An 18,273-nucleotide genomic window follows, 5' to 3' on the forward strand; every position below is an offset into this window, starting at 1 on the left:
TTAGTACGTGGGTCAATAGGCTGTATTTCATTGCTCAAAGCCCTTGATAAGCATTCATAGATCAGCAGCAGGTAGATCTGGTGCCAGGATTTACCCCTGGGTGGCTGCCCCAGGAGTCTGGCTCTCACCCACTGTGCTGTACAATTAATAAAACGTGGGTTAGCAGGATCTAGTTAACAATGACCCTCTTTTGGTATCATAGTATTTGATCAAGGCATAAAATGGTAAGTAGCTTCAACAAGGAAGTCGTTTTTCAGATTCAATGTGTTTTTTCAAGGCTCAAATGTTTAATAATGCAGCACCATAAAGATTTGTTTTCATTGGAAAGGAGTCATAGGTGGTCAAAAACAAGGAAGTGCTGTTCATATAAGTGTCATGTATTCATTTCTATAACAGTGATGATTGTCCGTGGACAAGGGGCTTGCTAATGGGATGTGCTGTTTTCTAAGTGCCAGGTAGCATATCCACAGGGAACGTGTCCCAAGTATCTCAAAGACAACTTACAATCTGAATGGAGGGAAGGATGAAGACAGCACCTTGAATCCATGTATTTTGAATGTCTCTTGTTAGCCATGCCCTGGAGTCCTACACTGCCCTCCCCTACCACCTGCGGAGTCCCTGCCCTCCCAATCCCATCAGCCGGCCAGCGTACCAGGGCAGCAACCCAATCAGCGACATCTGGGCAGTGCATGCGCTGCGAATCGTTGCTAAGTATCTGAAGAGGTATGTCACCCAGCAGGGGATAGAAACAGAACAGAAAAAGTGGGATCCGCCCTCCTGAAATGTCCTGAGCAGGACTGTTTACCAGAAGCTCAGTCAGTGGACGTAGAGAAGGGACAAGAGGGCTGGTGTGGGTGCCCCATGGGGACAGATGAAATCTGGATCCTCCTGTCTGAAAACACAAAGGCAGCTGCGAGGTGACGAAAAAAAAAAAAAAAAAGAAGCCCCTAAATTAGGAAGGATGTGGACAGGATAAATGGAGGCTGATTCAGCAAACCTTCAAAACTAAAGCTAGTGTGAGGTGGGATGTCCTTTGAGGTTTGGCCACTAGACCCTGCCCAAAGGACACCGAATCGACCCATTAAGTAAACTGACATGAACTCAATTTAAGAGATAAATGTATAGAGTTCACAGTACCAGGAGACTTAAAAGGGAGGAAATATAAAAGGGCTCCTAAAAGGTTTTGAAAAATTTATGAATGACATAGCCATAAGAGGCTCCTGAGAGAGCAAAGATACACCTCAGGATGGAGGCTGATAACAGACATTAAGACCTACGGAAAGTCAGACTCACCTTTTGTATTTATGCATAACGGAGGGAAAGGACACCGGCAGGTTAGGCCCACACGAAGCAAGGGGCCTCATTTGGCCTTGAGATCAAAAGCTTTCCTGGGGAGATGGGCTTGGAACTGCAATTCATAGCCGAGAAGGGGGAAACACAAAGACCACCACAGAGACACAGCAGCATTGGAGTAGGTGGGAGCAGGCACAGGTAATGGTCAGCCAGGGTGTTTGACAAGGACAGAAGGTTCCACAGGGCCATTGTGGGAGGTGAAGGAGTAAAATAGACAAATGACAGTCTGAAATCTCCACCATCTGCTACTTTAACTTGTTATAAGGAGAATAAGGAACTAACATTGGGTTTTGAAAGGAGATGCAAACACCTAATAAATCCAAAATGAGAGGCAAAAAAAACACGGTAGCACTTTTATTTCATGTCAGGAGCCCTCACGCAAAGTCACAGGAAGCTAAGTAAGAAGCGGCTTCGTCCTGGGGCGGTTACTCCAAGCAGTGTGAGCTGGATCTGAAAGCAGCCTTTCAGAATTTGCTTTTTCCAAGTAGCATTGGGGACATACAGAGTAAACAAAGGCTTGTCCTGCAATAACATCACACTTCCACAATAATAAATATTAGAATATGTGTGCAGTTTCCACAGACACCAAGAGAGGTCCCAGAAGGTCCGATCTGAGCTGCCTGGGCTGCATTTGGCCTGCAGGTAGAGCCAGCGACAGGGCGCACGTCAGTGAGCCAGTCATGCGGGTGCTTTCTGAGTACGCCTTTACTTTGAGTCCATTCACAGCCTCAGTCATGGTCACTGACAAATGAAGAAGAAGAATGAGTCCCAGGGTACTTTTCTGGAGCAGCTTTTACAGTCCAAGGGTCAGTGCTCTGCTCCCCCAGCACTGTTCTGTCACATGAGCAGCCTGACAGTGTATTTATTATACCTTTGCTGAGACCATCGATGGCAAAACGTGTTTGCCTTTGGTTTTCATTCAGAAGACAGAATGTCGTTTGAATTACTTGCCTGATTTTTCTTCCTACAGAGTAGCATTTTTTTTTTTCCAGATCTTTCCCTAAGGCGGCTCTTTATTCAACAGGAGATGCCAGTGTTGACGTGTTATTGTTAATTATTGATGTCATTCACAGGGCTGTCAGAAATCCTGATGATCTTGAAGCAAGGTCTAATATGCACTTGGCAAGTGCTTTTGCTGGCATTGGCTTTGGAAATGCTGGGGTTCATCTGTGGTAAGCTGACTCTCCATTTTATTTCTTCCCCCAAACTACTGCTTTTAAATTAAAAAAAAGTTTATGACTTAGGATAGGTGGGAAATTTAAATATGCTATCACTACCACCACACTGCCATTGAGTCAATTCTGACTCATAGTGATTCTATAGGACAGAGTAGAACTGCCCCATAGTCTTTCCAAGGCTGTATAATCTTTATGGAAGCAGAGTGCCACCTCTTTTTCTCTTGGAGCAGCTGGGTTCAAACTGCCGACCTTTCAGTTAGCACCTGAGCGCTTAACCACTGAACCACCAGGGCTCTTAAATATGCTATAGAAAGAAGAAATTTAATTTAGTGTTCCCAAATATTTTCTTAGTTCAAATGTAGTTTATTTAGTCACGGATCTTTTTTTTAACCACTTTATTCTTTCATACCATACAATTCTTCCATTTAAGTATATATTTCAGTCGTTTTTAATATAGTCACAGAGTTGTGTCGCAGTCACCAAAATAAGTTTTAGAATATTTTTATCATCCTAGAAAGAAACCTGTACCCTTTAGCTGTCACCCGCCAATCCTTCCGTCCCCCGAGTCCTAAACAACCAGTCATCTACTCTCTGTCTCTACACCAGTTGCCAGCGAGTAGACTCTGACTCTTGGCAGTCCCGTGTGTGTCAGAGCAGAACTGTGCTCCACAGGATTTTCAACAACTGAATGTTTTAAAGTAGATCATCAGGCCTTTCTTTCAAGTTGCCTCTGGGCAGACTGGAACCTCCTGTCCACCTTAAGAGTTTACATCACCCGGGGACTCCCTGTCTCTGGACATGTTATATAAATGGAATCATACAATGTGTGGTTTTTTGTGGCTTCTTTCACTTAGCATTATGTTTTCAGGATTCATCCATGTTGTAGCATGTATCAGTACTTCATTACTTTTTATTGCCAAATAATGTCCTATTTTATAGATATACCATAACTTACTTATCCATTTATCAGTTGATAGACATTTGGGTTTCTTCTACCTTTTAGTTATTATGAACAACATGGCTATGAATGTTGGTGTTTTTATGTGCACAAGTATTCGTGTGAATGTATGTCTTCATTTTTCTGGGGTATATACCCAGGAGTAGAATATAGTAACTCTGTTTAATTTTTTGAGGAACTGCTGGACTGTTTTCCTAGGTGAGTGCATGATTTCATATCCCACCTGTAGTGTATGAGGGGTCTAATTTCTCTACATCCTTACCACATGACATTGATTTTCAAAACCCCAAATATAGGATTTTCCCGTCCTAATTTCTCATAAAAAGAGAATCTTTGTCATTAGCCAAGAATTAATCTTTTTGATCAGAACTTTATTGATATGTTGCCTTAAAATTGAAAAACAGTGACCACTAAGAATTAAGAAGAGGCCTTTGCCAAAAAAAAAAAAAAAAGTGCAATGAAGTGGATACCCTCAAACTCTGCTGCTAATGAGAATATAGACTGGTACCACTTTTCCAAAAAGCAGTTGAGCAAAGTGTATCCAGGGCCTTAAAAATGTGTATATTCTTTGACCCACAAATTTCACTTCTGGGAGTCTAGCCTAAAGAAATAACTATAGGACCAAAGAATTTCCTTACAAGGGTGTTCACTCAAGTGTTATTTATAATTGAAAATTTGGAAGTAACCTACATGTCCAACAGCTTGGGAATGGTTAACTAAAACACAGTACTTAAAGAATAAAATAATAACAAAAAGGGCGACTCCTGTCTAGAGACAGAATGAGAAGACAGGAAGGGACCGGAGCTGGATGAATGGACACAGAAAACCCAGGGTGAAAAGGGGGGATGTCCTGTCACAGTATAGGCATTGCAACTAGTGTCACATAACAATATGTGTATAAATTTTTATATGAAAAATTAACTTGAGCTGTAAACTTTCACCTAAAGCACAATTAAAAAAAAGAATAAAATAAGGCCATTAAGAATAATGTTTTAGAAGAATATAAAATGATATGGGAAGATATTTACAAAGAATATTAAGTTACCAAAAGCAATGTATAAAACTATATACATGGTATGATCATAAATTAAATATATGCATAAACAGACTGGAATGAAATATTCTATAGTGGTTATCTTGAGGATATAGAAGCATGAATAATATACGAAGAGCATATACAACTTTTAGAATAAAGGAAACCACCTATCTTTTGGAAGTGGATAGGGTGATGGTAGCAAAACATAGTGAGTGTAATTAATGTCAATGAATTGTACTCCTAAAAATAGTTAAAATGACAAACGTTTTGTTATATGTATTTTCCAAAAAGAAAGCTTTAAAAAAATCACCTACAAACTAGAATTATGGACTTACTGATTAGTTGTTGGAAAGGTACCTTTGAAAGCTACATGAATCCTTTCACATCCTGAAATGCCATTAAGCAATAATTTTCAGAATACGTAGATCCCAAGAGAGTTAAAGCAGGTCTCACGGTACCCAGCCACTCAGAACAGACGGTGTCCCGTCTGCTTCACAAAGGATGATAGGCTGGGAGCATCTTTTTTTTGATAGACAATCGTACAGTTCACCAAAATACTTTTCCTTTCCACAAAATATAAATCTTTGGTGAACAAGAATAAAGTCATCCAATAACCCACATAAAAAGATGTACGGGCCATTTTATTATTGTAAAGCATTTCATCTTCAATATACTAATGGTAAATGTATTAACTTGTCACAGTGTTTATCTTCTGGACCATCTAGTAACCTATAATATTTTCCTATTTGTTCACTAAGAATTCAAGAAGGTATAAAGAATTTTTCAGGTAAAAGACAAACAAATGGTGCCTTTTCTTGATGGCAACTAAATTTAAATAAATCCTTAAGGTATAATTCAAGCAAGAGATTCCATCAAACTAGAATTGATTAACATAGCCTTTCTCACTAGATCAATCATTTATTTCCCAGCTCTATTAGGGGTCCCTGGGTGGTGCAGATGGTTTGCACTTGACTACTAACTGAAAAGTTGGCAGTTCTAGTCCATCCAGCAGCACCATGGAAGAAAGGCCTGGCAATCTGCTTCCATAAAGATTACAGCCATTAAAAATCCTATGGAGTGCTGTCCTACTCTGAAATGCATGGGGGCACCATGACTTAGAATTAACTTGATGGCAACAGGTTTGGTTTTGGTTGTATTAGTATGTAACCTGTGACGAATGTATCAGTTATGGGCGGGACAGATCCCAGGCAGGCCAGGTGTGCATGTAGAGTGCAGCGCACCGTGACTTTTAAGGCTCGCACCAACTGCATGGTCAGCTTGCACGGGAGCATGCCACCAGGGCAACGTCAGGGTAAAACGGAAAACGAATGCCCCAATGCTTCAAGTAGATTCTTGATTCTTAGGGGTGATAAGGTTAACTGATGTGTTTGGGAAGCTACTTCTGGATCAGCACTTTTTAATGACATCCTGTTCTATGAGCATTTGAATTCAAACACTTCAGAGGTCTTGTTCGTGAATCCACTAAACGTAGCGTGCACGTATGATAATTTATTTTTGTATCAAAGAAAACAGAATGTGTAACTTTGAGAAGTCACACTAATGTGGAGAGACTACGAAGGGCTCTCCCATAAGAGTTATTTTTTATTGTTAACTTGAATTCCTGTTATCTGCATGTCAACATAAGCAATCTCTTTCTTTTCTAGCCACGGAATGTCCTACCCAATTTCAGGTTTAGTGAAGACGTATAAAGCAAAGGATTACAGTGTGGATCACCCACTGGTGGTAAAAAATAGTCGATTCGTTAAATGTTCTATTCCTGTCAATTTGCAGAAATATGTTTGTCAATTCTTGATTTTTTGGGGGGTACAGGGTAATGTAATTCAGTGTTCAGAATATGCAGGTTGAGGAATAGCTGTGCCCATTATTCACCGTGTTTTACTTCTCTTCAGCCTCACGGCCTTTCTGTGGTAATCACCTCCCCTGCGGTATTCACTTTTACGGCAGAGATGTTTCCAGAGCGACACCTGGAGACAGCAAAAATATTGGGTATGAGCCATTACTCATAAACCTGTGACCCACAAATGTGGAGCATTTGTGAGGGTTACTTCTGAAGATAAATCATAAAGGGTAATATAAAAAAAAATGTTGCTTTGAGGTAATTTAATAATAAAATGTCAGTGACATGCCCAAAGTCCTCTATAGTACTAAAATTCCATAATTTTATGCTTCTAAGAGTCTAGTAACAATGAAATGGAACTAAATGTTGCTTATGTTAAATTTGTAGTAATATTTCCTTTGTTTTCATGAAAAATGTAACACTATACTGGTAATGTTATAAATGGCTTTTGCTATATTTAATAAATAATGAGTCTCTGGATGGTGCACAGTTAAGCACTTGACTACTAACCAAAGGTTGGCAGTTTGAACCCATCCAGAGGTGCCTTGGAAGAAAGGCCTGGCTATGTACTTCCAAAAGGTCACAGCCTTGACAACCCTATGGAGCACAGCTCTACTACACTATACACATGGGGTCGCTGTGAGTCGAAATCAATTACATGGCAATAAGTTTTATAATAAGCCATCCAGAGTGCTTTTTTAATCTTTAAGTAAACTTTTGGCATTTTTCTAATTCTTTAAAAACGATGAGTTATTAATGACATCTACTAGACATCTTCTAGTCTGGAGTATTTGATTAACTTTCAAAACATCTTATTCCCCTACTTGTGTTTAGGATAGGAAGGGAAAGACTAAAAAGAAAACTTCATTATGCTCTCCTAGCACCAGCCGTTGGAAAGATTCTTTCCAAGGTAGGAATGACCGCAGACATCCTTCTGCGTGTCCCCTTCGCCTCCACCTCTTCCTTCTACGCTCTGGCGTTTGTTCTTCCGCCCAGTTCCAGGTGACGTGCTGGTAACGTTAACAGAAGCAGCCCAGGGCAGATAAGCAGTGTGCGGGGGCTTGATTTCCCAGCACGAGCTGAGGCAAACATGCGAATTTCCCAAGGATCTTGTTTCTGTTTTCCCTTTTTGACCCGGATGTTGTTCAGCCGTAAGTTGGGGTTCAAAAGCCTTTGTACTATGCAAACTGTGTAAACCGGAGGAAGCCCAAATACTATCGTAGATTAGATTTATGGCAAACGGGAAAATCCTGAAGAACTCTAAGTTAACATTCCAGGCCACAGTGAAATTACTGAGAAAACAGTTTCTCTGTTAGACAAAACCCACCGGTTCTTTCTTCTTGCAGAGGAAATTTTGTTTGATATTATGCTGTACTCAGCCATTAAAGTATTTTGATTCTCTACGTAATCTTAGATTTTCCTAGCTTTAGACCAGTGTATTCTCTTTCCTACCATCTTTTTTCTAAAACACCTCACAGGAAAGCCCAGCGGTCTTGATGGTGTGTTTTATGGCAGCAGTCCCAGGAACATAAAAACCTAATAAACCTCATATCATATGTCACCTCCCCACCTAACCCATATTTTAGCTGCTGCTGTTTAATACAGACCGGTCTTGTCAAGCAAGGTTTACCTTCCATCCAGCTCTCTGCCACCTACCCCTGTATCTGGTTCTATTTATACCTCTTCCTGGATTACTAAAAACGGCCCTCACCGTCCTAAAAGAGAAAGGTTCAAATCGATTTACTAATGTGCGTCAAGTACATGGAGGTGAACGGAACATTCTGGTCTCCTTTTGAACAAAGCAAGAGGAAGTGGACTTGGAATACAGCATGAAGCTTTTGGATAGACTCCGTATAATTCCCCATTACGTTTGTAGAGTGCCTACCTTGTTGGCAGCCAGTGTGTTCCAGGAGAATAGGTAGGGGCGTGCTGAGGGCTTCCGGGTCAGTTCTCTGTGCCTGGGAATGTTCCCTTCCTCCTTGCCTGAAGGCAGGACTTGCTGCTGTACCAGATTTACTTCTCCATGATTTCATGTATTAATTATTATGTCACAATTCTGCCCTTACAGATCTCAGGTGCTGGGCAACCTTCTTCCCACTTCACCAGTGTGATTATTGTGTACACGTTAAATATTGCTTTCTCAGTCTTCATGTTCTTGGCTCTGTCCTGTTGGTTTGGTAATATTTATTTAAAAGAACCCACCCTACCCTCTGGCAACAGAGCCCAAAATAAAAGATTTCGTAGCTACGGAGGAGAAATATTTCCTTCTCTGAGCACACGCAATCCATTTTTGTCATACTTATTTTCCTACTTTGGGAGTTTTTGTATTTCTATACTCTTGTCGGAATCCACTGGACTGCACCTCACAATAACAACCACTCTTGTCTCACAAGGGGTTTGCAAAGGATTTGTCTTCTTTTTCCTCCTAAGACGATTCTGTGAGAGGAGACATGGAGCATTGACACCTCTAGATGTCAGCAGATTCAAAGCCTGGACGATTACATGACCTGCCTTCGCCTCTATCCAAACGCTAGCTGCACTCTTGATCTCCTTTCTGTGTCTCTTCTCTTTGCTCTCCTCCCCTCTTCTCCGCCCCACTAGCAGTTAAGAATGGCAGTCCTTTGGAAATGTGAGGGCGAAGTTAGCTCCCCCAGCCGACTTCTCTGGCAGAGGCTCTGATGCACTTCCGCACGGCCTTGCCCATCTGTCTGTCTGTCTGTCTGTCTTCTGTGGGATTGTGGTCCCGGCCTCGGCGTGGAGGCCAGCGGCGGCCCTGGCCCTCGGTTTGAAACACGTGGGCGTAGAAGCACATTATGTATTCGGCTGGTACCGGGACCACATTACTCCCGGGGCCGGCTTCCTCCTCTCTCCCCACAGTCAGGGCTTCGTGTCTTCCAGGAGCTGACATCCGCACTGCCAGGACCCAAGATGCGGGGCTTGTTTTGGCAGACACACTCCGGAAATTCTTGTTCGATCTGAACGTTGATGACGGCCTAGCTGCTCTGGGTTACTCCACAGCAGATATCCCCGCGCTAGTGAGAGGAACTCTGCCCCAGGTAAGAGAGGCAGCCACGCCCCTCAGTCCCTTCTGAGAAAGCACAGAGCTAGCCCTTCCATCTCCCAGGAGACGCGTGGTCCAACTGTGCGTGTTTGGGAGATGAGCGCCCACGGTCCTCCTGTGGCCCTCGGGCTCCTGTACACCCCGCAACTGCTCTCCCGTCCCGAGGGGAAGCGGCCAAGGTTCCTTCGCCTTTATGCTTTCCCATGAAACTGTGGCTTATATGAAGCATTTATGATACAAATGAAAGAATTCTTTACAAAACTTCCAAGGCAAAACAACCAAATCTGTCATGAGCTATGGCAAAACTTCCCCTCTCTCCATTTCTTCTAAGAGCCCTGGTGATGTAGTGGTTAAGAGCTAAGCTGCTAACCAAAAGGTAGGCAGTTCGAATCTACTAGCTGCTCCTTGGAAACCCTAGGGGACGGTTATAGTGTCCATATAGGGTCACTATGAGTTGGAATCAACTTGAGGCCAATGGGTTTGGGTTTTTGTTTGTTCGTTTGTTTGTTTATGGGTATGTGAAGATGTTTCAAAAAGGCCACTAATATTGTTTTCCATTACAGAGAGTTACGGATTCCTACTATTTTGTGACGAACAGACATGACCTTTAATTTAAGACCATTACCAAGTTGTTTCTTAACATATTCGGAAGATTGTAGATTTTATACCTATTTTTGTCACTTTGGGTGTTATTTAAACGTTGCTAAAGAATTTTAAATTGAGCTGACATCCTTTACTGAGTAGAATCTTAGTGGATTGAAAGTTTCCCCTCTCAAGGTTCCCATAAAAGGAGTTTACCCTTCCTTGGATTGTTTCTTTCATTTAAGATCAGATACCCTTGTGCTATAGCATCAGACCCTAATAGACCAAGATCCTATTTGCTGCAATTCAACATTCAATAGGCTGTTCAGAGCCATGAGGACTTGGTTTGTGGACCATGCTGTGTGCCCACCACACCCAGGGCACTCAGTATATTCAAGGAAACCCTGATGGCACAGTGGTTAAGAGCTACTGCTGCTAACCAAAAGGGTGGCAGTTTGGATCCACCAGGCACTCCTTGGAAACCCTGTGGGGCAGTCCTGTTCTGCCCTGTAGGGTCGCTATGAGTCGGAATTGACTTGACAGCAACGGGTATCAAGAATGGGAAGGGCAAGGATCACATAAATGCTGTAGGATGAGGCACTTCTGCCCAAGGTTACAGCATTCACGGACCAATTCCTGACACTGGAACAGGGCTAACAACTGGAATATCCACTCACATAGAATCCAGCTTACCACAAGTAGCAGTATTTTTCCTTCATTCCCGTGCAGTTAATTAAAGGCCTCAAACAAGCTTCTTCTTCACCACTTAGTAAGCACTTAAAATGTTAAAGATCTCACCACTCACATAAGACAATATTTGTATAGATTGGATTCACAAATTCACATGTCCATAGGAACCAGGCAGGTAGTGTCAATGAGCAAAGTAATGTAACACAGTAGGGAGCTGTGAGGACTTTGGTGAACTAGAAAGTACATGACCCATTTAATTGGATAAATAGCTGTCTGGTTATGATTTACTATTACCAAGCAGAAATTCAGGCTGTATTGTTGGTGGCATTGTTGTTAGTTGCCATTGAGCTGATTTTCAACTCACACCAACCCCATGTGACAGAGTAAAATTGCCCCATAGGGATTCCTAGGCTATAATCTTGATGGCTGAAGGAGCCCTGGTAGCTTAGCAGTTAAGCACTCAGCTGCTAATCAAAAGGTCTGCAGTTGGAACCCACCAGCCGCTCTGTGGCAGAAAAATGTGGCAGGCTGCTTCCTTAAAGATTTACAGCCTTGGAAACCCTATGAGGTAGTTCTGTTCTGTTCTGTCCTATAGGTCACTACGAATTGGAATCAACTTGATTATAACGGGTTTGGTTTAAACCTTCTGGAAGCAGATTGACAGGTCTTTCTCCCTCAAAGCTGCTGAGTGGGTTCAAACCACCAGCCTTTTGGTTAGCAGCCAAGCACTTAACCATTGAGCTATCTACCAGGGCTCCTTGCATTGTTGGTAGCACTTCCAGTTTTTGAGGGAAATCAGCAATCTGGATGTTTGTGTGAAGTTTTCTGATCTTCCAATGTACAGCCCAACATGGCCCAGGGGCCAGCAGTTTGCAAACCCTGATTTAGATTCAGGCTCAGTGGATTCAATTGCATCTAGAAACATCAATCAGTGAGAAGCAGAGGTTTCTCAGAGTTTAGCAAGGCCTTTACTATGCCCTGGAGCAAACCAACAACACCTCAGTTGTAAATCATAAGTCCAAAGAGCTAAATGCACAAAAACCATGACTCACGAAGGCCATCACAGTTACGTTATCCAAACCTACTAGGCTGTGTATTCCGTGAAGGCAGTACCCTGTCTGCTTTGCTTATCCATCCTCTACCTTACAACTAGCACAGGCCCCTGAAGCTTGGTAAATGTGTTACGTGAACACATGCCTCCAGCCCCTCCTAGGGGCTAAATCTTCTGTCCAGGTGAGCTCACCGGCTGCATGGTGGTAACTTCTTTGAGATATTCCCTTAAGCTGAATGGGATTCAGCCAAAGACAGGGCAGACTATGAAATGCTGTCCAGGGACACCAGAGACATTGTGGTTGCCGTGGTTTTAATGTAGCCCCTGTCTTTTATAGCATGGTCCCAGTGATACTGTCCATTTTGTAAGGGAACCTCTAGAAAATTCTTTTTATTGCCCAGGGGAGTGTTCAGGAATATGTGTTTGCCTACCTCCAGGAACGGTATCCATGATTTTCCAGTGAGACTGTCTGATATTCTTGGCTATCTAATTCCTGGTAGCAATGCGTCTTCCAGCCATGAGCATAAATTGGCAAGTGTTTACTGTTCTAATTCTACTCTGCTCAGACTTTCATTTTCATAAGCTGTTCCGGATGGCACTAGATCCAGACTAACATCTGAGACCATCCCCTAAAATAACAAGTTAATTAGGTATCATTGTGAATGCTGCAGGCACATGTCATGCTGGGAGATTACAGATAGCAGAACCTTAATTAGACAAAACTAATTTTTTTTTTTTAATTTCTTAGTTTGACAAAAGATTTTAGGTAAATTGAATTTTTTTTAGTATAAGTCATACCTAGGTTTTCCTCAAGCTTTATTCACAAAGCAGATTGTATGATGCCTTTTTTTCCTTTACCTGGCACTATCCAGTTCCATTTTGGAGTCAAGATAGATAGATAGTTAACCATTTGCCATCCAGTGGATTCCGACTCATGGCAACCCTGTATGTTTCAGAACAGAACTGTGCTCCATAGGGTTTTCCATGGCTGTGACCTTTCGGAAGTAGATCACGAATCCTTTCTTCCAAGGTGCCCTTGAGTGAATTCGAACTGCCAGCCTTTCAGTTGGTAGCCAAGTGCTTCACCATTTGTGCCACCCAAATGGTTTTGACCTGCCACAAACATGTATCTATCTAGGGACTCTAGATGGATAGACAGATAGATGTATATACGTGTATTTTCATAGACTCACAGGAATTTAGAAGGAATCTTAGATATAAGTGTCTTAGGTATCTAGTGCTGCTACAACAGATATAGCTCAAGTGGGTGGGTGGCTTTAACAAACAAATGCATTTCCTCACAGTTTAAGAGGCTAGAAGTCCAAATGCAGAGTGCCAGCTCTAGGGGAAGGCTTCCTATCTCTGTTAGCTCTGAAGGAAGGTCCTTATCTCTTCAGCTTCTGCCCCCTGGTTCCTTGGAGATCTCCGTGTGGCTTGCCATCTCTCTTCCCCCATCTCTGCTTCCTAGCTTGCTTGTTTAATCTCTTTTATATCTCAAAAGAGATTGACTCAAGATACACCCTACACTAACCCTGCCTCCTTAAACATAACAAAGACAACCCATTCTCAAATGGGATTATAACCACAGGTATAGGGGTTAGGATTTACAAACATTTTGGGGGGGACACAATTCAATCCATAAGAATAAGCCTCTGCATTTTGCAAATGAAGAACGACTGTGGGGCGGGGGGGAGGTTGGTGGTTTGTTTTGTCTGTTTTTGGCAGCAGTGACCACTTTAGAGGAATACCAGGGCAACTTCAGAATTTCACACATGTGGTAGACTAATCTCCACTTCTTAGTGTCTGTAAGACTCAAGGCAGTGAATGGGGTAGACTGGTTCCTGCATTGCCAGAAAGCTATTTCATGTAGTTGACATTTGATAAAGGATCGTTTATGTTCTGCAAGGAGGGGTCAGTTTTCTCTGGAGGGAACAACCAGGCCAGTCTTCTTGACCCCACACCACAGCCCGTACCAGTGGCAGCGAATAGCAGCACTGTGTCCGAAGGTTCCAACTGCCTCAGCCAGGCTGCGCGGGAACAGGCAAGAGAAAATTAATCTTCCAAGCTGGATTTCTCAAACCTCTGGAAAGAAACATTTGCATTTCAAATCAAAACATTTCATTACTGAGGAGAGCTGTCTACCAAAATGAGCACTTCCACGCCCCAGCAGACAGGCCAGCTGAAATGTTGTTATTTTATGAATGTGCTAAAAGTAGTAGTCTGAATTTATTTCCGTGCCTGTGTTAATCAGCCATTTCTTTGGGTCTTACATGTCTATAAATAATAGCACACGGCTTGACACATGTTAACTCTGAGAGAGCTTAGCTTTTGTATGGTATAGATGGTATGGACAGGGATGAGTCACAAGCTTTACGTGTGTCCTTGCCCACATTTAACCAATTGTTGGGATTAGAAAGAAACGGGACTCAGGTTTGTCTTCTAAGAGTCTGAAACCACTATGCCAAAAACCAATGGGATCATTTTAAGGGCATTTGAACTCATCAGGTAAGACTTTCTCCTGTTATAAACAGAATAACGAGGCAATAATCTTCATCCATAGCAAATGCTGAACTTAAGTTTTTGACCTGCCACAGACATATACATATGTCACTATGAACAAGTCTCTGCCTTGCTACAGATTTTCAAAAAATCCACTGGGATTTCAAAATTTACTCAACAGCCTTGTCCTCACTCTTCCTCTCCCATCTGTCCATCCTGCCTTCTTTTCATTACTCCTTTTACTTGGTAAGATTTATTGAGTGCTTACTACATACATGAAGAGCAAAACAGAGTCCCTTCCCTCCCTTATAGAGCTTGAGTTCTAGTGGAAGAAAACAGACAATAAACATCTAATCAAAGATACAAAGGCAGTCATTACTGGGAAAAGATAAAGACTGGGTAGGGGTAGAGGGTGATTTCACACAGGGCAGTGGGGGGGCAGCCACTAGGGACAGCATTCCTGGCAGAGGGGACACGAGGAGAAAAGCCCTGAGGCAGGATCAAGTTCATGTTCATGGGCCTGAAAGAGGACAGTGGGGCTAAGTGAGGTGAACCAATGGGAGACAGAGCCAGATGGGGTGAGAAACAGGGCTATATCCGGTCAGGCATTAGAAGCCTTGGTAAAGGGTTTGGGTTTTTTTGTAATTGCAATGAGAAGTCACTGGGGAGTGTTAAGCAAGAGAATGGTATGATCAGATTTATGCTGAACAAAAGTCGCTCTGGCTGTTGGGGGGGAGAATGAACTCTAGGGGGCGAGAGTGAAACAAAATAGGAAGCAGAAGGCTCCTTTAGGAGATTGTTCAGGTAGGACAGGAAGTAATAATGGTGACTTAGATGCAAGGTGTAGTAAAACAGGAAGTGAGCAACGGTCAGATTTGGGATTTATTTTAGAGGTAGATCTGACAGGCTTGCTGATGGATTGAATGTGTAGGGCAAGGGAAAGAGGAATCAAGGATGGTTTTCCCTGAGTTGTTGGGGGACATTTCTGAGATGAGGAAAATGTAAAGGTTGGGGGGGTGGTCAGAGTTCTGTCTGGTGCATGTGAACTTGGAGATGCCAGTATCCCCACTCCCCACCATCGTCATAAATTCAGCAAATAACTGTTGAGCACCTACTACATGTCAAGCAGTCCAGTCTGGTAGGCGCTGGGCATAGGGCCCTGAGCAAGTGAGCCCTGCCCTCAGGGAGCTTTGCTTTTCTGCCAGGTATGCACCCAAACCAACACTCATAATAGGAAAACAGACCAAGAGACCCATGAAAATGGAAGCAAAAAATGACTCATCATCTATTTTAGTATCTTTTAGGCCCAGAAACTTGGGCACAGGGTAGTCATAAGAATATTTTAATCCCCTCTCCAAAAGGGATAAAGAAGCTACTGACGGGTATACAAATAGCAATAGGACAAAGGGAAAAATACTATATGATTCCACTTATATGAAATACCTAGTATAGGCAAGTGTATAGAGACCAAAGTTTATTAGCGGTTAATAGGGGCGGGTGGGAGGGAGGGGAAAAGGGGAGTTACTGCTTAGGGGACACTGAGCTTCTGTTAAGGGTGATGGAAAATCTGGCAATGGATAATAGTAATGGTTAAACGACACAATAAACTAACTAATGTCACTGAATTGTACATACGAAGAATGTTGAGAAGGCAAACGATTTGTTTCATACATGTTTACCACAATAAAGAAAATAATCATTTGAAAAAAAAATAGCAATAAGATGTGCTCGCTATCTTAGCGGACTGATTAATCATTCAAGAAATTAAGCCAATCCCTGAATTAGTGTGGGGAAGTAAAGATAAAAGCTTAGTTAATATAAAAAAGGGAGTCACTTGTTGCAGGTAGCCTGAGAGCTGCTGTTCTTCTGATGAAGCCCTTTGAATATGCTTTAAGTACAAGTTGTCTTTGAAGTCGAGGACAGCCTTGTTCTGTTTCCCTGGCAGCAGACGCTGTGCCTGGGACAGTGCTCACCCACACCGAGAGCCTGCAGAGGTGCTTGACCTACGTGGCTTGGTCATTAGAACAGATGTTTTTCCCACGGTTGGTTTGGTTCTCTACTTTGGGGCAGAGACTATTGCTTCATGGGAAAGAGAAATTACCTAATAAGCTTCTGAGTTGAGTATCAGTTAGTACAAAGTACATAGGCTGTGTCTCGAGAAATATGATCTTCACACAATGGGATACTATTCAGCCATAAAGAGAAATGAAGTCCTGATCCATGCCACCACATGGATGAACCTTGAAAACATTGTGCTGAGTGAGAAGTCAGTGGCTAAAGGGCAAATATTACATGATCTCACTTATATGAAATAAGCAAATATATAGAAACCAAAGGCTATTAGTAGCTACCAAGGGTAGGAAGGAGAGGGAAAGGCGGGGTCGGATTAACCAGTAAGCAAGGTACACACAGGCTTAACTGTGTTTACTTACTAATCCTGTAGCGCACAATTTCACGTGGGTTTCACCACATCGTCAATGTGAAAAATAGGTGAAATTGTGCAGTACCAATTAGTAAGTAAGCCCATGCATACCTTGCTTATTGGGTAATCCATTCCTGGAGAAAGGGAGAGTTTTTGCTTAGGAGACATTGAGTTTATGTTAATAGGGGTGGAATGATAGGGAAAAGGATAGCGAGAATGGTTGCACAACAAGAACGTAACCAAGGTTACTCAATTGTACACATAGAAATTGTTGAGATGGCATATGTTTTGTTATGTGTATTTTTACCACAATACAATTGTAAAAAGAAATATGATTTTTAAATACAGGACTATTATCAAGTCATCGTTTCTTATAACCAAGTTGATTTACATAATTTTTTTTTTTTTTTTTTTTAGTAGCTTTTACAAACTGTCCCTGCAAAAACCCTGGGTAACTCCTTTATTTGCTGTTTCAGGAAAGGGTCACCAAGCTTGCACCACGTCCTCAGTCAGAGGAGGATCTCTCTGCTCTGTTTGAAGCTTCAATGAAACTGTATTAATTTTCATTTTTACTGAAAGAACCACCACTGGCCACCTTAGTTCTAAAAGCAGAAGTTCCTCTAGCTAGAGCTTTGTCTTCTCATCTCTACACATAACGTGCCAGCTACCAACCCTCCTGCAAGTGAAGTCGTTGGATTTTCACGAGATATATTAAATGCAGAAGATTCCCTGATGCTCAGAGTCAAGCTGCTTCCATAAAACAGACTGGACAGATGCCCACGATGTCGGGCCCTTGGGCAAAAACTCAGTGTCTGTCAAAAATGTGCACTCACATACCCTGTGCCAAGCGATCCCATGACTAGAAACATCTCCTGTAGGAATATGAGCCCAAGTATGTAAAGAAATATGGCAAGGATGTTTGTGGCACTACTTTTTCTAACAATAAAAAATTTGAAACCACCTAAACTTTCTCAAGTATATGTAAATATATGTGTCTATATATGCATGAAAAAAAAATCCAGAAGGATCAAAAAATTCAAAGTTATCACTGGAGAAATGGATTTTGGGAGGTGGTGAATTGAAAGAAAACTTCATTTGTTATAAATACATGTATTGTTCACATAGATTACTTTTCTGATTTTAAAAAAAAGAAGAATATCATTTTACTGCTTTAAGGCAGATTTGTCTAATTTTATAAAAATACTAATTACACTGATATTTAAAAGGTAGAAACAAAGCCAAATGGATTACTGTTTTGAGATAAACACTAACATCCAATATGGTAATTCCCTTTTTGGAAAAACGTTTCTGGTGCTGAGAATAAATTCAAAAGCAAGCATTTTGTTCTTAATGGCTTTATTGAGGTATAAATGACATGCTCTCAACTGCATATATTTAAAGTATGCAATTTGGTAGGTTTTGACATATGTATACACCCCTGAAACCATCGCTACAACCACGAAAGTAACTATGTCCACCCTCTGCCCGCACTGTGGCCTAGAAACTCTGAAGGCCATGAGCTGGGGCAATCACAGGACTCCCCCCATCTGTCTGCCATCTCTCAGGGCTCACTGGTTTTCATTGC

General features: G+C 42.0%; 1 protein-coding gene across 4 annotated transcripts in view; it reads left to right on the top strand.

Annotated features, from left to right (window-relative positions):
* The window catches only part of ADHFE1 (alcohol dehydrogenase iron containing 1), a 40,908-nt gene extending 22,871 nt beyond the window's left edge, over positions 1-18,037 (top strand). Inside the window, exons 10-15 of one of the 4 annotated variants that reach the window (XR_010317769.1) lie at positions 571-723; positions 2,427-2,525; positions 6,190-6,268; positions 6,436-6,532; positions 7,218-7,293; positions 9,282-9,391. Coding sequence is in view for 2 of the 4 variants with exons in the window: in XM_064267766.1 (XP_064123836.1) it covers positions 571-723; positions 2,427-2,525; positions 6,190-6,268; positions 6,436-6,532; positions 9,282-9,439; positions 17,165-17,248 (670 nt within the window). In the remaining 2 variants the exon portion in view is untranslated. The other 3 variants (XR_010317770.1, XM_064267766.1, XM_064267765.1) reach the window with 3 other exon arrangements.
* The last annotated feature ends 236 nt before the right edge of the window (positions 18,038-18,273 follow it).

This window comes from Loxodonta africana, chromosome 14 (assembly GCF_030014295.1).
Source record: "Loxodonta africana isolate mLoxAfr1 chromosome 14, mLoxAfr1.hap2, whole genome shotgun sequence".
Lineage (NCBI taxonomy): Eukaryota > Metazoa > Chordata > Mammalia > Proboscidea > Elephantidae > Loxodonta > Loxodonta africana.